This window comes from Galeopterus variegatus, unplaced genomic scaffold (assembly GCF_000696425.1).
Source record: "Galeopterus variegatus unplaced genomic scaffold, G_variegatus-3.0.2 Scaffold6886, whole genome shotgun sequence".
Lineage (NCBI taxonomy): Eukaryota > Metazoa > Chordata > Mammalia > Dermoptera > Cynocephalidae > Galeopterus > Galeopterus variegatus.
The window spans coordinates 74,044-97,312 of NW_007732997.1; the positions used below are offsets into that span (position 1 = coordinate 74,044).

A 23,269-nucleotide genomic window follows, 5' to 3' on the forward strand; every position below is an offset into this window, starting at 1 on the left:
AAAAGAAAGAAAAAGAAAAGCCTAACATCAGGTAAGAATTCACTTCATGAACAGTCCTATATTCCTACATTATAGGTCCTGGAGAGTTTGCTATAATGAGGTAATCATTGGAGATCCTACACAATCAAAATCATCCTGCAACTACATACCTTCCTAAAATTACTACCACAAGGGAAAACAATTTCCCCGATACATGGCAGATTATTTTAGAGTCTCTGCTCCTTTTCCTTCTTCCCCTATTGATCACAAATTTTGTTACCTGCTCCCTCTGCCTTTATAATTAGCCTAACTATAAGAACTTTTTAATAAGTATTTAGCAACTGAACAGCTTAGGATGAGCAGCAGTCCAGACAATTAACATTCATAGAAGAGCTTGCAGTCAGTTTTTCCCCCTTAATCTCATGATGACTCAAGTCTATTGCTACTACTTTCTTCATTTCAGCTAAGCGTTTCATTTCTTACCAGAGCAGGACATGGTAATCAACTATATCAGTGGTCAGCAGAAAATCTGGCAATCTGAACTTCCTAAGCAGAAGAGCTGAGGACATGAATATTAACGTCATCTAGATTGTCTGTGATCAAGCATAAGGTACATTAAGGAAGGAGCTCGTACTTGAGCAGGAAACTAAAACATGGAAAGAGTAAGCCTTAAATTTACAATGACTTTCCACACAGCATTAGCTCAAGCAAAATAAAAAACAAAATAGTATGTCTGTCTCCAAGAACCCCATAAAGTCCTTTGCTTAGGATCCTTTTCTATCAGCACAAGTATACTGGGGAGTCATCAACCACCAGCCATTACATGCAATTCCTATTTAAGCAAGTACAGACAAGGACTTATTCCAAATAGGTACAAGGTAATCCATAAAATCAATGTTTAAGTACTTCCCGAAAAACAGAAAACTGAACCAACTAACCTTTAATGTCTTATTGAGATGCTGAAGCTCCCTGCAAATAGATTCTAGTTTGCTTCTTGCCAAAATAGCCTTGCTGTGTTCATTCTGCAAGAGAACTTTCTCTTTCACAATCTGGGCTTGCTTCTTCTGCAGAATCCTCGTTTGCTTCTGAACATTCTTGCTGTCCTCCAGCTAAAATTAACAAGCACATTAGTTTTAGGAAATGCAGTTAAGAACATTTGAATTACAGATGTAAGAACTAATATTACAGCCAGAAGAACTGCAATTACAACCATGGAAACTTTTGTACTCCTCTCTTTTCCAGATGTATGCAGGAAAGTATGCAATAATTTAGTATAGAAAGAAAAATAATCTTTTTTTTTTTGACTGGTAAGGGGATCGCAACCCTCAGCACGGTGTGGTCTGCACCATTCTCAGCCAGTGAGCGCACTGGCCATCCCTAGATAGGATCTGAACCCACAGCCTTGGCGCTACAAGCACTGCAGTCTCCTGAGCGAGCCACAGGGCCAGCCCAGAAAGATAATTTTAATCTTAATTTTCCTGTTGAAAACAAAAACTGATCTTTAAATCAAAACACTGACTCAAAAACTTCTTAGGAATAAATACCATCCAGTTTTTCTTTTCTACAAGAACACACAAAAACTATTTCATTAAAACAGCCATCAAAATTAGAATATAACAAGCAGCATTTGGGATTCTTTGCGAGTTAAGTCAGCTTTAGATTTAGAAGACAGAATTCTATTTTACACTAACATATAAAATGGCAGTCTAGTTGATACTTGAGTATAGAATTTATGAAGATTAATGAATAATAAAATATTTTTCAGTTAAACATTTCAAGAGCAACAGTGACATCTCAAGCACCCTATCAAGTATGCTTACAGGCAACACACTTATAGCTATTAAATAAACACCTTTTTAAAAATTCCTTTAGGAAAAAATAATTTACTTTGGTGATTTTACTTTTATAATAATGACTATGAAGGGCAGCACATTTAAACTGACAACACATACTGCACAAATTCTCTATTAACTCTACGTCTGTCCTGTCACTCCAAAGGAACATAACTAAAAACAGTATCATGGCTATTTTAACTGTATTCTTTAACAGCAGTAGTAATGACAAATTACTAGTGCTGCAGCTAATAAGTGATTACTGTCTTGCACTAATGGTGATATATTAACTACACAAAGCTTTGCTAAATACTAGGTATTGGGCTAATAAACATTAATGATAAAAACGCAAACAAAAGGATGCCGGGAGATGGGTGCAGATCCAATTACACTTTATGGCAAGATGCTGACAGGCTGATGGCTTCTCTTTCCTCTAAGAAATAAGAGGCACAGTCACTCACATGAAAGAGGTGATACGGTGTGGTGGTTTTACAATGATATAAATAACTGTGGAGAAGATATTAAGATAACCAAACAGCTCTGAAGACTCGGTTGCATTTTCATCTGCTATGCTGTATTTTTGGATACCTGGAGTTAATTTGGCAAGTGGAGTGAATAAAGAATAGGAAAAAGGACTATTTCCAGAGACTGATTATGATAATGTATGAAATCTAAATTAAAAAAATAGACATAAAGAAAGAGGAAAAGGTGGTACGGGCAGGGAGAAGGTAGACTCCATGTATTCATTATTACAATGCATGAAGAAAACAAAATGCAGTGAGAATTCTCCACCATGAACACTGGACTAATCATGGGTTATAACACTCAATTTTGACTGTGGAGATCATATAGTACATTGAGTGGCAGTCAGTGGTACAATGGCAGGGCAGTTGAGAAACAAGAGATCAAAGTGACATCAAGGAAGATGGCAGAGTAAAGCGAATCAGGAATTCATCTCCCTACCTAGGCAATAATTGCACTGGCAGAATCTGTCTAATGGAATTATTTTTGGAACTCTGAAGGTTTGCACTTACTAGGGAAGACTTAGCTAGTAAGTTTTAGTTAATTTTAGTTCATTTAAGTCAATAGTATTGCAGGAGATACCCTCAACCTAACTCACAACCCAATGGCAGCCATCCATATGCACATTCCTGGAGCAGCTTATAGGCTCTAGCTGGGCAACAAGAACTTAGATCTCAGAATATCAGGAATCTGCATTGATTAATGATGGCTACATATGATCAAAATGGTGTGGATACAGAGGTGGACCAGTACTGCTGCAACTCCCTCAGGGCGGAAGTGGCATCTAGACATTTAAACAAACTAAACCTATTTTATTATTATTTTTCCCATTCATTTTTTCCCTTTTTCCCCCTTTGGGTAGCCATACTTTTAAGGACTATGATATTCAAAAATAGCTACTTATACAGGGAAGTTAGAAAGTCACCATGTGCACCCAGGGAGAGGCACAGGGGCCCACAAAAGACACAAGACCTCAGTTCAGTTTACACATCAAGCTGAATCCCAACAAAGAGACTAATATCTTACAATAGTTAAAATAAAAGGAGGGAAGTGAAGAATCTGATTATCAGTTACCATATCAAAACATTCAGGGCTGGCCAGTTAGCTCAGTTGGTTAGAGCATGATGTTAATAACACTGAGGTCAGGATCACCATACTAGCCAGCCACAAAAAAAAAAAAAGAAAGAAAGAAAAGAAAAAGCAGATTCAAATGTCCAGTTTTCAGTTAAAAAATCATGGGGTGTAGGAAGAAACAGGAAAGTGTGGTCTGTTCAAAGGAAAAAAAAAAAAATCACCAGAAACTGTCTGTGAGGAAGAACAGATGGTAAACCTACTAGACAGTTTTCAAAACAACTGTACTAATAATGCTCCAGGAGCTACAAGAAGACATTAACAAAGTCAGCAAAGCAATGTATGAACAAAATGAAAATATCAATAAAGAGGCAGAAAACAAAAAGAAACCAAAAAAATATTCTGCAGCTAAAACGTACAAAACTGAGATGAGAGCCTGCAAGCACAAGCAACAAAAGAAAAATACAAACAAATGGGAATATTTCAAACTAAAAAGTTTCTGCACAGCAAGGGAAACAACAGAGTGAAAAGACAACCTACAGAATGGGAGAAAATTTTTGCTAACCATGCATCTGTCAAGAAGTTAATATCCATAATGTACAAGGAACTCAAGCAATTACACAGTAAAAAAATCAAATAACCCAATTAAAAAAGGGGCAAAGGAGCTGAACAGACATTTTTCAAAGGAAGACATACAAGTAGCCAACAGGTTCATGAAAAAATCCTCGACATCACTAGTCATCACTGAAATGCAAATTAAAACACCAGTTAGACTGGCTATAATCAAAAAGACAGACAATAACAATTGCTATGAGGATGTGGAAAGAAGGGATCACTTCCACACTGTTGGTGGGACTGTAAATTAGTACAACCACTATGGAAAACAGTACGGAGATTTCTCAAACAAGTACAGATAGATCTTTCATACTATCCAGCAATCCCACTTCTGTGTATATACCCAGAGGAATGGAAATCATGTTGAAGGGATACCTGCACTCCCATGTTGATCACAGCTCTGTCCACAATAGCCAAAGTATGGAACCAACCTAAATATCCATTGATGTATGATTGGATAAGGGAACTGTGGTATATATATATATATATATATATATATATATACACACACACACACACACACACACACACACACACACACACACATACACATACATACATACATATACATACACACCATGGAATACTACTCTGCCATAAAGAAGAATGAAATTCTCCCATTGCAACAACATGGATGAGCTTAGAGAAACTTACGTTGAGCAAAAGAAACAAAGCACACAGGGACTTATAAATACCACGTGTACTCATTCATAAGTGTGAGCTAAGAGAGAAAAAGGGAAGGAAAGAAAGACCACAGTGGTGTGTTGGACTTGCAGAGGAAAACAGCACACCAAGGGATGCAAAGTGGAGTCAGGCAAAGGAGGATGGGGTGGTAGGTTGGTGAAAATTGGGAGGAAAACATGGAGTATAATCGCAATTTGTGGTAATGGGCATGCTGCCAGTATGGATCTGGCCATTACATCTTGGGCACAAATGGTAACAATTGCCTTTGTATCCCACGAATATTCATAAACAATTAAAAAAAAAACTGAAATGAAAAATTCACTACAGGGATTCAAGAAGGCAAAAGAAACAATCAGCAACCTTGAAGACAAAACAATTGAAATTACCAAGTGTAAGGAACAGAATGAAAAAAGATTGAAAAACAAAATGAATAGAGCCCAAAGGATCTGTGTGAAACCATTAAGTGGACACAGAGGCATTCTGGGGTCCTAGAATAAAAAACAGAGAGAAAGGGACACAGATTATTTGAACAAATAATGGCCAGAAGCTTCCCAAATTTGATGCATGATCTAAATACACAAGTCCAAGAAGTTCAACAAACACAAAGTAGAATATACTCAGAGACCTGCACTGAGATATATTGTAATCAAACTGGAAAATGCCAAAAATGAAGAAAATGTTAAAAGCAGCAAAAGGGAAGCAACTCAATAAAGGATCCTCAATAAAATTATCAGCTAATTTCTCAGCAGAAATCTTGGAGATCAGAAGTCAGTAGCATTCAAAGTGCTGAGAGGAAAAACAAAACAAAACAAAACCTCAACTGAGAATCTTGCATGTGGCAAAACTCTCCTTCAAAAATAAGGAAAAAATTAAGACATTCCCAAATAAAATCTGAGGTAAGTCATTATCAAAAGACATGCCATGAAAGAAATGCTAAAGAGAATCCCTCGTGTTGAAAGAATACTAGACAGTAACTCAAAGCCAGATGAAGAAATGAGTATCTCCATTAAGAATAAATATGAGGATATTTCAAATAGTTCATGGAAAAATAGAATTTAAAGAAAAAATAGGGCCGGCCTGGTGGCGCACTGCTACAGTGCGCCGCTTGGGAGCGTGGCGGCACTCCCGCCGAGGGTTCGGATCCCACATACAGACCGGTTCCCGCTCACTGGCTGAGCGAGGTGTGGGAGCAACACCGAGGGTTGCGATCCCGTTGCCGGTCCCGGTCCGGTACGGGCACGACACTGAGGGTTGCGATCCGTTGCCAGACACGAAAAAAGACAAAAAGGAAAAAAAAAAAAAAAAAGACAATATGAATCCCTTCATGAACTTTTTGAAGACCCCTTCTACATGGGCAATTATAAAAGCTGGTACTGTATTACTATGCTTTGCAACTCTACTTATGTTTTCTAAATGATTTATGAGACAACCCATGTAAAAAGTAAAGACAGCTGTCACAGCTATACTAAAATAAAAATATTGCTCAGATTGCAATACTACCCAAAGCGATCTACACAGTATTCAATGCAATCCCCATCAAAATCCCAAAGGCATTTTTTGTAGAAGTAGAAAAATCCATCCTAAAATCACATGGAATCTCAAGAGAACAAATAGCCAAACAATCTTGAAAAAGGTTTACCAAGGTAGAGGTGTCACACTTCCTGATTTCAAAACTTACTACAAGGCTACAGTAATCAAAACACTGTGGTACCTGAATAAAGACAGACAGATATAAAAATGTTCTAAAATATAGCATAGAAACAAACTCTCATGTATGAGTTCAGATGATTTTCAACAAGGATGCCAACACCATCCCATGGGAAAGAAGAGTCTTCAACAAATGATGTCAGCAAAACTAGGTTAACACATGTAAAAAATAAAGTTCAGATCTTGCAATACACTTTCAATTTAAATCCAGTTAGATACTGGGGATGGCCAGTAAGCTCAGCTTGTTAGAGACTGATGTTATAACACTGAAGTCAAAGGTTCAGATCCCCATACTGGCCAACTGCCACAAAAACAAAAAGAGTTGGACCGTTATCTATTACTGTACACAAAAATTAACTAAAATGGATGAAAGGCCTAAACATAATAGCTAAAACAACAAACTCTTAAAAGAATACTTACAGGGAAAATTTTATGACATTGAATTGTACAATGACTCCTTGGATGTAACATAAAAAGCTTAAGCAGCAAAAAAACCCTACACAAATCAGACTTCATAAAAATCAGAAACTTTTGTGCATAAAGAATACTATTAATAACATGAAAAGGCAATGCACAGAATGAGAGAAAATATTTATAAATAACATCTGATAAAGAATTAATATTGAGAATATATAAAAAATTCCTAAAACTCAACAACAAAAAATCCAATTCAAAATGGCAAACAACTTTGATTAGACATTTCTCCAAAGAAGATATAGAAATGGCCAATAAGTATATAGGAGATGTTTATTATCACTAATCATTAGGGAAATATAAACAAAACCACAAGAGATACCACTTCATACCTATTAGGATGGCTATTACCAGAAAAACAGAAAACAAATGCTGGTGAGAATGCAGAGATAGGTTCTAATATCCTATGTAAACTGCTCTGAGAATGAACAATGGTATAGTTGCTGTACGATAATTCCTAAAAAAAAAAAAAAAAAATTAAACAGCAACAAAAAAGTTAAAGTGGTAAATTTATGTTTTACATATTTTACCACAATTAAAAAAAAAAAGAAAGAAAGAAACAAGAAGCCATATCGTAATTTTGTATGGGCTGTTCACAGTGAAGAATCATCTTCATTAAGAGCAGAAGCTGGGGGGCTGGCCTGGTGGTGCCCTGGAGAGTGCGCCGCTTGGGAAGTGAGGCGGTGCTCCCGCCGAGGGTTTGGATCTCATGTGGAGACCGGTTCCCGCTCACTGGCTGAGCGCAGTGAGGGCGCAACACCGAGGGTTGCGATCCCGGTGCTGGTCCCCAGTACGGACGCGACACCAAGGGTTGCGATCCCGTTACCGGTCAGTAAAAAGACAAAAAGGAGGGGCCGGCCTGGTGGCGCACTGCTACAGTGCGCCACTTGGGAGTGTGGCGGCGCTCCCGCCAAGGGTTCGGAGCCCACATACAGACCGGCCGCTCACTGGCTGAGCGAGGTGCGGGCGCAACACCGAGAGTTGCAATCCCGTTGCCGGTCATGAAAAAAGACAAAAAAAAAAGGAAAAAAAAAAAAAAAAGACAAAAAGGAAAAAGAAAAAAAGAGCAGAAGCTGGGACAGAGACATTCAGTGCAGTGTTTCAGTAATGAACTGGAAAGATAGTCCATGACAGTTATGAGAAGAAAAAGGCAGCATTGCTAAACATGCTTTAAATGCTATGAAACAGATTTAAGGAAAGAAGAGAGGATAACAGAAAGGCTCACCTCCTAGCCTTGAGATATAGGAAGGGGGAAAAAGATAGAAAGTAAGGTCCTCAGATGAGAGCCAGTGTTCAGCAAATACAAGAAGTTGAGGTATTAATCATGGAAGAGAATTTTGGAACTTGCACCTTATGGGGAAGCAGTATCAAAGACAACCATGAATTGTTTGTGTTTTTGGGGGGATTGGGGAGAATGTGATCAGGGGAAAGACACTGACAACCACTTCAGACAGCTTCCATTTCCCAAATCCTAATCCCCTAGTGCTACATATCAGATACTACTGTGACAGAGGAATGGTTGATGAAGAAAGAAGAAAGAAGAAGAAGAAGAAAGAAGAAGAAGAAAAGAAGAAGAAGGAGAAGGAGGAGGAGGAGGAGGAGGAGAAGAAGAAGAAGAAATAAGTGAAAGGGAAAGAATAGGAGAAGAAAAAAAAAATCAGTATTTGTAGCTGATGTTAATGTATATGTAGAAAATCCAAAAGATGTTATGAATTAACTATGAGAATTGAGTTTAGCAAGTTTGCTGGATATAAATCAAATTAGAAATATATATTACATCTCAATAGATGAACGGTAAAGAAAAAATAAACTTGTAAAAGAAATACCTGTTAAAATATAAAGTTCAGGGGTTCAGATCCCTGTACCAGCCATCCACCAGAAAAAAGAAAAAAAAAATCATCATCATCATCATCATCATCATCATCATCAAGGAGGAGGAGGAGGAGGAGGAGGAGGAGGAGGAGGAGGAGGAGGAGGAGGAGGAGGAGGAGGAGGAGGAGGAGGAGGAGGAGGAGGAGGAGGAGGAGGAGGAGGAGGAGGAGGAGGAGGAGGAGGAGGAGGAGGAGGAGGAGGAGGAGGAGGAGGAGGAGGAGGAGGAGGAGGAGGAGGAGGAGGAGGAGGAGGAGGAGGAGGAGGAGGAGGAGGAGGAGGAGGAGGAGGAGGAGGAGGAGGAGGAAGAAGAAGAATGGGGAAAATCAGAGCCTACAAATCTGCTGTGCCTTAGTACAGAGTTTCAGAGACTGAGCATTAGAAATATATTTCTTATAGACAACTGGTACTGGCAGCTGTGATTAAAGTAGGAGTTGATAATAATCAAAGACAGGTCACATGTTCCTCCACTGGAGTAGACTGTGAGGGATTCCAGTCAAGTCCACCGGGATTCTGCAAGATTTAAGCTCATCTGGGACATAAAACAGTGTTCCCAACAGGGAAGGGACCTCACAGTGCTGCTCCTGAATGTGCTTCATAGAAGGTTATAACCCTACGAGGGACACACTACTATTCAACCATCTGCCCTGGGAGAAGAGACACTAAGCAACTGGGAGAAAATGGGTTGTGGCAACTAAAGGGACTGTCTATTCTTATTTTTTCTCTTTTGGAAAACCATAAGTCGAGAAAACTGAGTTTTTGAAACACAGATTTTGAGTTAAAGAAATACAATCATTTTCTCTTTGCTTTACTAAAAAATGCAAAGGAGAATACCAAAGTGAAAAAGGACAAAAGAAATTAAGATAACTGGTAGGTGCAGAAACACATGAGAAAATATTAAAGTAGAAGAGCAAACAATAAGACACTTTCCACTTATATACTGTACACTCTACACATACTACTTAAAGGTCATCTAAAGATATAATGTCATATGTATCTACAACATTTGGTAAAAACTTGTTGCTTAGAAACTCAATCGTCTTTTAATAAATCTATGTTACCTGATAAAAGTAATGATCAGGGATAACAATTACATAGTCTTTCTAAAATGAACTAGCAAAAATACAATACTACAGTGCAGAATAATCCATGATCTATAGAACTAACATTTATACCCAAATAAACTGTTAATGTAAGACAATGTTGAATACCATATTACCAAAAACAGCTAAAGATGATGATAGCAACAGGGAAATTTTCTGAACTCCTTGCAAAAACTTTCTTTGACAGTGATGTTATCAAGGAGATCTCCCTGCTACATACTCTCTTTTTTAGGAAATGAGATTTTTTTTCAAGAAACAAAGGTTTAAACTTGTTTTTTAAACCCAAGTATTTACAGGAACTACAAATATCCATAAGAACACATCTAACTCAAAGACAGGCCACTTAGAAAAGGCAAGTTTTTAATGTATCACTTCATAAAATGTATGCAGCAATTCTTACAACCATACCATCCTCTCCTACAACAAAATTTTAAGTAAATAAATACCAATAGAATTGTGTTTCTCAAAGTCTTACTGAAAACCTGGACCAACAGCCTTGGTACCACTTAGAAACTTGTTAAAAACACAGTATTTTAGTCATCCCCCCATCCCCACCACCAGCCAACTTTAAGCTGTCTTTTCAGATTTACTAAATCAGAATCTGCAACTTGACAAGATCCCCAGATAATATGTATGAGATTTGAGGACTGCCCTAGACCACACTACATTACACTATTCTAGTAAATTTGCTCTTTCATCTCTAACCCTTCAATAGGCATTTGCAGTGATGTTCAGATATTCCTGTTTCTCACAGTATGAAAATGGGCCAAGCTGCTTATGCCAGCTAAGTGGGGTACATGAACCCACTTGAGGGAATAGTAACTGTAACTGTTATGGCTGTGTTCTTATAATCATTAACAAAACATGGTAGTGTTCATGATATGGAATAGCTGCTTTAACATCATTTGGAATGTTACAAAAACTGTCAGTGATAATTCACACAAATATTTCACAAAATACAAGAATTTTAAAAATTACTTTAGAACCAATTCTAAAAATTTCACACAATCATTCTTCACAAATTTCAAGAATTGTCCCATTCTTCACTTTAAAAAGGCTGGCAGGGTTTCCATGTTCAGTGTTGAATTTAAGTGTTTCTATATTCCCAGAGAAACAATGAAGCTACTTAAAATAACACAGGCCACAACAAACTCCTCTATGAGATGAATTTGATTGAAAGATAGAAACAATGCCAGGCATACAGTAGACGCTAATTAAATATTTCCTGAGACACAGTATTGTTTACTAGACAATTTTATTTAACTCACATTTCAATTACCATGATGAATGCTTTCCTGCCTAGAATTCCTTTGAGAAAACTTTTCTACAGAAACCACTACGTCCCACCTGGTAAGCATCTAAACATAGGAATGAAAATGCTAACCTAGAAATCCTAACGTTGACTGAGTTTTAAGGCAATCTACCCCACATCTCAAAAGTATTACAATATTTTATATATTGTATAAAATGAAGTCACACAGTAGTTAAGTACCAAGAAATCAGACTCTTTTCTTCAACTTTAGAATATAATTTTACATTGAAAGCTATGTACAAATTACATTTAAAAATCTTATCAAGCACACACAATTTTCCATATTTTATATGAGCCTTGCTTTCTTGATTAAATACTTACAAGATCAGCATACTTCTTACAAAGAGCTGCCAGCTTCTCCTCTGGAGTTGAAAGAGTGTTTAGGGCTTGCATCAATAATAGAACTTCTTTTCCTGATGATTAATAAGAAAAAAAAGAGAGTGGGGGTGTACCAGAAGTATGAAATTAATTCAATCTGTAAATTCCACATAAAACTTCACAGGTTCAGGCATCAGAGAAAAATAAGTCAAGGCTATAATTAGAAACAGATTTACCTACTAAATTAGGGACTCTATCTTTAAATTTTGATTTAGCAAGCACTTTTTCCAGCCCTCCATATTTCTTTTTTGGTTGCGTTTTTTTTTTTAATCGATTATGCATACTAATGGGGTATAAAGCTGACTCTCACCACCTGTGCCCAAGATGTGATCAGATCAATACTGTCAGCATGCCCCTCACCACACATTGAAATTATTCCCATGTTCCTTGCCCAATCATCCACGACCTCCTTTTCCCTCCCCTACTCCAATCCTGGCAGCCCTTGGTATGTTCTCTCCCTCTGCAAGTCCAACGCACCACTGTGGTCTTCCTTATTATTCCTCTCAGCTCCCAGTTAAGAGTAAGGACTTCAGTATTTTTCCCTCAATGTCTGGCTTTTTTCACTCAACATAATTTTCTCTAAGCTCCTTCACGTCGCTGTGAATGGCAAAGTCACATTCGTTTTACAGCAGAGTAGTATTCCATGGTGTATATATACCACATTTTCCTTATCCAATCATCTGTCGATGGACATTTAGGTTGCTTCTATATCTTGACTACTGTAAACAGAGCTGCAATGATCATGGGTAACCCATCAACATGTTCATTTCCATTTCTCTGGGTATATACTCAGAAGTGGGATTGCTGGATCATATGGAAGATCTATCTGTAATTGTTTGAGAAACCTCCATATGTTTTCCATAGCAGCTGTACTAACTTCCACACCCAACAACACAGTGAGTGATTTCCTTTCTCTGCATCTTGGCCAGCACATGTAAATCTGTTTTTGATTACAGCCAGTCTAAGCGGCTGATATCTCAATGTAGTTTTAATTTGCATTTCCATGATTGAGCATTTTATTAAGTACATGATGGCCACTTGTATGTGTTCTTTTGAAAAATGTCTCTTCAGCTCCTTTGCCCATTTTACAATTGAGTTATTTGGTTTTTTACCAGGTAATTGCTTGAGTTCCCTGAATATTCTGGATATTAACCCTTTTTCAGATACATATAGTTTGCAGATATTTTCTCTCATTCTACAGGCTGTGGTTTCGCTCTGTTGATTGTTTTGCTGTGCAGCTTTTTAATTTGATATAATCCCATTTATTTATTTTTTCTTTTGTAGCTTGTGCTTTTGGGCTCTTAATCAGTCTTGGCTCACTACTTCCTGAAGTGTTTCTCCTATATCTTCCATCAGTAGTTTTATAGTTCAAGTCTTATACTGAAGCCTGTGATCAATTTTGAGTTGATTTTGGTTATGACAAGAGGTATAGGTCTAGTTTCATTCTTTTACTTACGGATGTCCAGTTTTGCCAGTACCACTAATTGAAGAGGCAGTCCTTTCGCTAATATATGCTCCTATTGCCCTATTCAAATATAAGTTGGCTGTGAGTACATCAGTTAATTTCTGGGTTCTCTATTCTATTCCTTTGCTCTGAGTGTCTGTTTTTATTCCAGTACCATGCTGTTGTGGTTACGACAGCTTTGTAGTATAATTTGAAGTCAGGTTGTGTTATGCCTCTGGCTTTATTTCTCTTGTTCAGGATTGCTTTGGCTATTCAGGTCTTTTGTTGTTCCAGACAAATGTTACGATTGTTTTTCTGTTTCTGCATCCCCCCATATTTCTTCATTTACCAACTAACAATGCTTGCTATTTGACACTTAAACTTTTTTTTGACAGCTGGCCAGTATGTGGATCCCAATCCTTGACCTTAGTATTCTAAGGCCATTCTCTAACCAACTGAACTAACTGGACAGCCCCCTGGCACTTAAATTTAATGAAAGACTCACTGAAAGTTTAAGAACTTCTCTTGCCTAACCACTGTTAAAACAATAACATTCCAAATAAGATATTTTACAAAAGGTAGGGAATATTTTAAAAAGCTTCCTCATAGTTAAGTACAAATATACAAGGAAGTTCAGATGTTTAGCTCTTACTCACTGTCTAAGATACAAACAACTGTGACATTTTTTCCTACGAGCAATTTAATCCAGTTATGATAGTTTTCTGATAATCTGCTGTGCATATTCTGGATACTAACCATGTTTAATACAAAGAAAAGGAGTCAGAAAAGCTCTTCTCTTTGGGAAAGGTGTTTTAAAAGAGAACCTTGGGCCGGCCCGGTGGTGCACTGCTACAGTGCGCCGCTTGGGAAGCGAGGCGGCGCTCCCGCCGAGGGTTCGGATCCCACATACAGACCGGCTGCTCACTGGCTGAGTAAGGCGCGGGAGCAACACTGAGGGTTGCGATCCCATTGCTGGTCCCGGTCCGGTACGGGGGCAACACTGAGGGTTGCAATCCATTGCCGGACACGGAAAAAGACAAAAGACAAAAAAAAGAAAAAAGAAAAAAAAGAGAACCTTAATAGCTCTGACAGGAAGAAGCAAGTGACTGTGACAAGAGGGGGCAAATGGTTCTTCAAAACATAATGTTCTATTTGTTAACTGAGGTTAGGTAAATTTTGATTTTTTAAGATGTTCACTCATATATAAAATGGTTTATAAAAAATAATCTTTAGAAAACTCTAATATTTGGTATACTTTACAGTATTATGGGGTAAGGGAAAACAAGTTGACTTTCAATAATACTTTTCTATGCACATAAAATTTCAGTATTAAAATCTTTTCTCTTTCATTCCAAAGCCAAATAAAAAAGATGAAATGTTGTTACTGATGTATAAGAAACAACAGACATGTAACCTGAAATTTCATAAAAATTTTTAATCAAACTGTTTAAAGTACATATTTTTACTATTTTATTTTTTATTATTTATTTATTTTGCCCTTGAAGATTTTGTTTGTTATTGTTTTATTTTATTTTTTACTGAATCATAATTGATTATACATATTTTGGGGATTCAGTTGTTGACAAATGTTGATCAAATCAATATTACTAGTATGTGTATTGTTACAAATTGTACTTATTCTTTAATCCCCTTTTCCAATCTCTCCCTATCCCTCTCTCCCTTCCTCTTCCCACCACTGATAACCCTAGATTTCTTCTCTCCCTCTGGAAGAGTAATGGTTACTCTGTTGATGTCTTGCATAGATGATCTGACCAATGCTGAAAGGTGTGTTCAGGTCCCCCAATATCATCATAGAGCAGATGCTACTTCTGTCACTCTGCAATGGGCTTTGTGGAGAGAGACATCCTCTTCTCTTCTTTGGTCTCTGCTCGTGACTCTCCTGTGTCAATGCACTCCAGTGGCTGGCGTCCCATCTGTGTGGTGGTTGTGATGTCTAGCCATTATTGCAGCAGCTGTGTTTACTGTGGTGGGCCACCTGCATGGAGGTGATGTTTTAGGCATGTTCTGTGGCACTGGCAATGTGTGTGGTTGTGGGTAGGGGGTCCAGTCCCTGGCTCCAAGCCTCAGGACCCCAGGTAGGCCCCAAGGGGCTGGCACTGTGTCTGGTTGTGGACAGGGTGTCTGGTCCCTGGCTCCATGTTTCAGGTCCCCTGGTGGGCCCCAAGGTCATGTGCATGAGCCAGAACTAATTTTTTGTCCTTTGCTTAGTTCTAAAATGGGGAATTTCCTGTGGGAACCAGTACTTGAGCTGTACTGTTGAGCTAAATTGCTGCTGTTTCTCTAGGGAAGACTTTGTGCAGTTCAGGGTTTAATAATTGATCTTATAGCTACTTCCAGCTCTCAGAGACTGGGTGCACCTGGTTGAGTAGAAACTCTGATGTGGGCCTGAATCTTTTCATCAAACTGTACCCCATGAAATTCTGTATTCCTGACCATTCTCCTTTGACTGGTCCAGTGCTGATTAGGGGGCAGATGGGCTATCCTTGCTGTGTCCCAGTGTTCTCCTGGTTGGGCCCATCTCTCCCACCGCCTGTGCTCCAAACACTTCCAATGGTATGGGCCCTGCTCCAGTGTCCTGTGATGACTCACCGGCCTCTGAATGTCTCCCCTTTTTCAGCTGTTCTGGCTCATTGCTCCTGCATTTGTCCATGGGAACCCTTTTAGTGTTCTTGCTCTCCTAGGGGCCACCAAGACCGTCTTCTCCCCCGTTGCCTCCAAGCAGCTCCATCCCAAGGGCACAGCTGAAGCTTCTCCCGGCTCCTGCTCCATGTGCTCAGCTGTTCCAGCCTTAAAGGAGCCAGGGCCCAAAATGCTCCAAGGAGTTTTTTCTTTCTCTCATCATGGCTTCTCCACCTTCATGAATTCCATAGGTCTCTTCTCCTCTTCCTCTGATCTCCTGCAGCCCCAGCTTGGCTCTTGATACATTTTTATAGTTGTAAATTGGTTGATTTGTAGGAGAGAGTGAGGATGGGGACCATCTATTCTGTCATCTTGACTAGAACCCATATTTTTACTATTTTAAAGTCAAACTACACTTCACACATATAATTAGGGTTACTGATTTTGAAGATATTTGCCTCACTTGCAAGGAATTATAATTACTTTTCATATTCCTATACATTTTTTAAGTCTTCCAGGGTAGTAGAATATGGGCTTAAGAAGGAGAATTCCAAGTTATGGTCATATATAGAAATCACCCATAAACATGTTAGGTTAAAAAAAACTAAGGAGCAACCAGTAAGGGAAATAAAAGGGATTTGAGATTTCACTAACAACATTTAACATATCACATGCTTAATTTACTTGTCAAACTAACAGGTCAGAAAGTAGAAAACATTTCCTGAATACCAGTCTTATTAACTCTTTCTAAACTACAGATATCATTATATGTTCTCCAAATTTTAGTTAACAATATTCAAATGAACTGAGCTAATACACAATTTTTGCAATAATTATTGGCCAGACTACTTTCAAAGATAACTAACAAGGCAAATCAAACACTACTTCTGTCAAACTGGCACCAAATCTTCTCAGAAAAACTAGTTCTTGTTTACATAGAGAGAAGTAATAGTTTCCTACAACTAAGCTTCCTACTGTGCTATTTACACCCTTTACATATAAAAGCAGACTAGCAGCCTGACTTAACCAAAGAAATAGGTGTATTAGCCAAGCAATGTCTACCACAATACAGGAAATATAGGAAAAATGAGCAGTATGTAAAACATGTAACTACTGAGGGGAGATTATTCCCTAAGATTTATTCTCTGTTCCTGTTGGACTCTGAATCTTGGTTACCATGAAGGGGATCTGTTTGGGCTTCTCGCTCAGGAATTTCCTCTTTTGATTCTTGTGTGCAGTATGCTGGGCTCAACAAATTCCTGTTCTTTGTTATAAAGTCACTGCCTTCATCATCTTCCAATGAATGCTTGTTACTTGTGCCACTACAATTTGAGTACTGCTGTTGATGGATATCATTTGATTGAGAGTTAGACAACATATCTGCTTTCAGCTCTAGCCCACTAATTCCAGCTTCTTCCATTTTCAAACATAAACTAGAGAGAAAGGGAAGGAAAAAAACGGGGGGGGGGGATAAATTAAATGTAATCAAAAGAAGAAAACCATGTAGTACAAAAAAATACAGTTTTTCATCACACTGTGCTAAAACGTAAATTCACTTTCATACTTCTATATCTTACAATCAAGGCACACCATGGTTTGACAGCTTTTTCTTTTCTTTTCATAGTGGTTTGTTAAATGTTAAAATAGCATTGCTTCTTAGAACCCAGAGTAAATATGGTTGTGTCACAAACTTATAAGTTCTGAAACTTATAAGTTTCACAAGGTGGTGACCTAATAGTAAAGCATAACGATATTAAAATGAAGATTAATCATTATGAGACACCACCACATAACAGTACAGCAGTAAACTCCAAGCAGGGAAATCTGTCAGAATCAACTTCTGCAAACTTCTAGAATCTTCTAAAAACTTACAACACAGGAAATGATTAGTGAATAAAAATGAATTGAGTTTTGGTAAGAAAGCACAATGAGATTGTAAACTGCCCATCTACCATACTCCCACACCCTAGGACAACAGTGGCCATGAGTATAGCAACCCACTTTCCTGATGCAGGTTTCTAGTTAAGAGGGAGTAACAGGGACCTAATTCTCAAAGAACTATAGTACTAGGTTTCAATCTGCCTGGGGGCTTATGCGTGGGTTGGTGGGGTTGGTTTTTTTGACATATGCAGAACTGTCCCAGGGCTGGGGCAGCTTTCAGGAAAGTGTCACATGAAAGCATTAAAGATACATGTATACTGACTGCTAGAACCTCAGGTAAGACACAACAACAGGGGAAGAGCCAAAGACATAACAGAAAAGCTGGAGAAGAAGAGTAGGAAAGGAGACACGTAGGGAAATATGGTCTATTAAAAGCTCCCACACAGGACTCAGCTTTTCTTTTTGCCTGGCCTTTAGATCTGGTCTTCAAGCAGAAGTGAAAGCTAAGGCAATGTTGTAAACAGCCTGGCTAAGCGTCCATGCTACTAAAAAGCAAAAAAGAAATATGTCTTGTTTACTGATGTAGACTCGTTCTCTCCTTTCATATCCAATGATTTCTCCCTCCATTCCCTGACTTCAGCCACTTTAAGAAGGATAATTAGGCTTAGGGCCAAGATCTCCCTGTCCACAGGTGAAAGCAAAAGGCCATACATAACTGTCCTGGCATCCAGGGTAACGTGGAGAATGCAGGGCCTCAAACTTTCTCAGCTCTGTTAGAATTAGGTCCCCAAGTCACTGTCCCATCTAGTTCTGTTAGACAAAGGGATTTCTGAATACAGCTGATAGGGTTTGGATAGGGTTCATAACAGAGCAAAGAAGCTAATGTGACAGTAAGGGTGAAGCCCTTTTGGCAGACTCACATACTATCACTGTTGCTTCTTTATCTGAATGTATAATAGTAATCAAAGCGTAATACCCTTTTGCTTAGACATTCTGTAAGTGACAGTACAGTTCTCCCTACAGGGAAGAACCATAAATAAAGTATTTTAGGGGCCCACAATCAAAATGATCCCTTTGTGACAAGTGTGTGTGATAACAAGAAGCAAATGAAAGCAGTCTCCTGTGAAATGTAGCAATTTGCTTGCTTCAGGGCTCAAAACTGACAAGATCCATGCAGCCTTCCTAAGTCTCTGGACTGATATCTACCACCTTAAAAAGGAGAGCTGGACCACTGAATGCAGTTATCCCCAAAGAAGAGAACACTACCCAGTCTCTCCCTGGGTAATGACCAGGACAAAAAGGGTGCAGGATTATATGAGCCCATTTTGGAAATTCAGCATTCTGCCTTGCTGTGGAATGATTGAATTGTGTCTCCCAAGTTTTATGCATTAGAAACTTAGCCCCACTGTGACTGTTAAGAGGGTGGGAAATCTTATTATGGTAATTAAAAGGTAGAGCCTTGAAGAGGTGATCAGATTATACGATACATCAAAAATGGTGGTCAGGGGCATGGTTCTGAGGGCTTTAAAAGAATAGGGAGTAGAATCTGTCTCTCTCTTGTGCTCTCTGCTCCAACATCTTCACAATGTCATACCCTGCCATCACTACCACCACCACCAAGACCTCCACCAGCTGTGTTCCTTGGACTTGGATTTCCTAGTCTCAGAAACTGTAAGCAATAAATTTTGTTTTCTTTATAAATCACCCAGTTCCATGTATTTTGTTATAAGCAACAGAAATGCACAAATATACAACCTGACTCTTCTTAGGCATGATACTTCTTAGTTTCTTCCAACGGCAAACCCAGGCCAGCCCAGTTAGCACACTATCTAGATGCAAAATGGGGCTTAGGAAAGTGAAACTTTGGTTCAGCTACGTGGATGCTCTTGTAGGACCAACATAGCACTAAATCACAAGGACAATGCTGACGCACTTGACTACACTGCCCACAGAATCTCCTTATGGTGGACCATGAAAAAGAAAAGAAGAGGACATAATTGATCTCTGTAAGATTTCTAAAAACTTCTTCATCACTCTAGCATTTCACCTTTGTGGACAAAATGTTTGCTGTGTGTAGGGGATAATTAGATAAAAGGCACGGTTGTAAATTAAAGAAATATAGATTTTGTGGTTGTACAAGAGCCTAGGCACTGGGGAAGCAGAATGATAATACTATAAGGTATGAGAGGGAGGGAGGGAGAGAGAGAGAGAGAAACATTAATGATCCTGTGTCTTTCAAAACTGCCCCTGTAGTCTCCCTCACACACACACACACACACACACACACACACACAATTATGCCATGGTACGTCTTCCCAAATTGTTGCAAGCCTCTTGAATTTAAGACTGGTAAATCCTTCTCCTTAGCCAGACAGTTCAAATGGTTTGCCATTCAAATGGAATGAACAGTGTATGTCCCAGCTCCTGAACCTCCCAAATAAAAACTGTATCAACATCACTGAATGTTTCTCCCTATATCACCACTTAGTAGTCATTATTCCAGAATAGATGAATGTCATGCAGGTGCTATCACAGACAGGACAAACTGGAATGAGTGATTTCAGGCAAGCCCTTCTCAAAGGACTAGTTTCAATTATTTAACGGGAAACTCTAAGGCCTACCAGCCAGCCAGGCAGCCATGTTATAAGCATTGTGTAACCTTAAGCCCACTTGAGAACACTACTGCAGATCAAAGTTGGGACATCCCAACACTCATAAAGACTTATTTTCCAGAGGCACCATATGTGCCTCCTGGATGGAAGCCAGACATGAACATGACTCACTCTGGAAAACCTTGCAAATCCTGTCTTACAGAACTTTATCACAGATCTTGAAATGTATGAAAAAAAAAAAAAAAACTAGTAAATTATTATACAACTCCAACAACCGTATGTTCTCATTTTGCTCTCCTATCTTTGGTTAGTTGGTGGAGCCCACAACAGTGGGACAAGTGACCCCTCATTTATACTAATATTACAGGGGATTAACCCTGCAATAGCAGTCATTCACTTACAAAAGGTAGTATAAAATCCATCTGAGATGTTAGCTGAAATAATCAATGAATGGCATTAAGATAAGCTTCAACTCTAGCCAGAATTGTTGCTGATGATAAAATTGTCCTAGACTTTCCTTTTGTGGGCCATTTACTAATACACTTTTTTGTACCCGGATTAATGCATCAGGCCAATTGGAAAGGTTAATACAGAGTTTAAGAATAAAAGCTGCCTGGCTCTCTGAGGTAGACTCATATGGTTTACAAAACTTGTTCAGCCAGTTAGAGGTCAATCCTGCATGCTGGGCTCTTACTGAGATTTGATGTCCTGTAGATAATAACTGTGAAAGTTGCAGACATCAGGAAGAAATCACTTTGGTGAAACAAATTGGGGCAGGGAAGGCATGAAGGAGGAGAGCTCACACTTGCATGTATAAGATAAGAAGTAACTCAAGGACTTTCTAAAATAACTGCACAAGGAATTCCTTTTTTAGGACTGCAGGAATTTAAATATGCTCAGGAAAGAGTGTTTACCCAATAACAACATCTCCACCAATGAACTGACACCAACTTGGGCTCTGAGCCTCCAGAATCACTGAATTGTTTCCAAGCAGCTCATGTGAATTTCTCTTTTTTGCCAGTAAAAGCTTCCCTTTAATCTCCCCTCTTCAGGTGCATCTGTGGCTTGCCATAGCTGTACATACTGGATTACTCCTAAACAAACATCATATTAGGAGACATGTCTCTCTAATTCCCTTTCTTAAGATGACATACCCTAAAGATAAACTGAACAGATTTGGTCCCAGCCTCAGCAAGTAAGATTAACACTATGGTCAACATAGTTGCATACTCAATGAAAAACTGACCAAAAGCCAAGACAGTGCATCTGCTTCTCTAATGAGCAGAGGCTTTAACTGCTATAATCACCTCTAGGATTTCTTCCATTTCAAGAATGCCTGTACAGCAGAAAATGGAATTAAAATTCTATTAGAATTAGAAAATTAGTATCTAACTCAAAAGGAAGTAGCAGCTTTGCGAACTGCATGTGTAAATTTCCTATTGCTGCTGCAGCAAATTATCACAGGTTGAGTAGTTTACCTTACATTCCTTCTCTAAGATCTTTGGGACAATCTGTTCTCTGTCCTTCTCCAACTTTTAGAGGCTATTTGAATTCTCTTAGCTCCCTGCTTCCTCCCTCTTCAAAGCCAGAGTCTTATGCATCTTTCAGATTCTAAATCTTCCACCTTCCTCTTTCATTTATAAGGATCCCTGGTATTTCATTAGGCCCATCCAGATAACTCAGGATAATATTCTTTTCTGAAAAACCTTAACTTAATTACAGCTAAGCAAGTCCCTTTTGTCAATATGATAATTCACAAATCCCAGGGCTTAAAGCATGCTCATCTTTGGTCAGCCACTATTCAGCCTATCACACTGCCCAGTACAAAAGACTCAGGTTCTCTAGATTTATGATTCTGTCTTCTGTTATACAGCTATCATCTGGTTCTCTTCACATCACCCTGTAGGAATTCAGGCTCAAGAAAGAGGTGCAAGTGTGGATATTCTGGTAGATTATTCTAAAAAACTATTTACTCTCTGTCAACATCCACAAACTATGGCAAATTTATTAGTTTGCAAATATTAACTCTGACCCTCCATAGTTTGTGTTACTATGGTATTCCAATTAGAGTATCTGGCAGACATTTTGTAAGAAGTAAATAAAAGTTGTCTCAGTTGGTTAGAGGCCAGTGTTGATAACACCATGGTCAAGGGTTGAGACCCTCGTACAGCCAGCCACCAAAAAAAAAAAAAAAAAAAAAAAAGAAAGAAAAGAAAAGTCTGATAGGATAAACAAAGACAGTGTTTGTAACAATTAGAAAATTCAAGCTTTCAAATGAAAAGTTGAATTTTGGAAAATTTCAATCTGCACCAGGCCTGGCAGCTTCCCCAATTTAAAGACTTTTCTGATGAGATTGGTAGATTATGTTACAATGTGATTTTCTAATATAGTACAACATCTGGAAGATCTACACAACTGAGTGAACCAATACTTTCCAAATGATCAATGTATTACAAAATGATTAAAAGCTATAAAATCTACTTACAGCATAAAACAGACCACTGGATTTTCATGTCACACATTAGAAAAAGCTCACTGACAGGGCTTCAGATTCCACACTGGAGTACTGAGTAAGTTTAAAGTACCTGAAGTGAAAAAGTTTGAGAACTGCTGCCTTGAGTATAATAAAAATAGACATATAGAATGAGTAGAAGTAAAGGCATGATCTGCTAAGAGAGGTCCACGTCTATAATCAGGCAGATCCATCTTTTGGGGATAATGCCCTTCTTGGGTAAGAGAACTGAGAGAAGTTCCACTTCCTTTGTCAACTTTTGTTAAGTAATTGGGATATCAATTACTACACTCCAAATGGGTGGTAAGAGAGAACCAACAGAAAGCATTTTTCTTGGCCTTTATTACTCTTACCCAGATGAAGCCATCTGCAACAACATTTGATCTACTTCCTCACTTAATCCCCCAAAATATCTTATAGATAGGTATGATGAACAAACAGCCTTAGTGGCAAGCTAATTTCAAGTAGCACGAACAGAGACAAACCAAATTCATGAGAAAATGAGAATGAATTATCATCAATATCTATAATATTCCAAAGAGTGTATTCTTCCCAGAACAAAGCAATAATAGGGTTTTAGTGAAGGGCATAAAACACAGGCAAGATATTCTAGGAGTTATTGCAAGTACCACTT

General features: G+C 38.5%; 1 protein-coding gene across 1 annotated transcript in view; it reads right to left on the bottom strand.

Moving 5' to 3' along the window:
- The window catches only part of LOC103606847 (gamma-taxilin-like), a 31,255-nt gene extending 14,205 nt beyond the window's left edge, over window positions 1–17,050 (bottom strand). The window contains 3 exon segments of the mRNA XM_008591384.1: window positions 918–1,088; window positions 11,490–11,581; window positions 16,735–17,050. Coding sequence (XP_008589606.1) covers window positions 918–1,088; window positions 11,490–11,581; window positions 16,735–17,050 — 579 coding nt within the window.
- Between the last annotated feature and the right edge of the window lie 6,219 nt (window positions 17,051–23,269).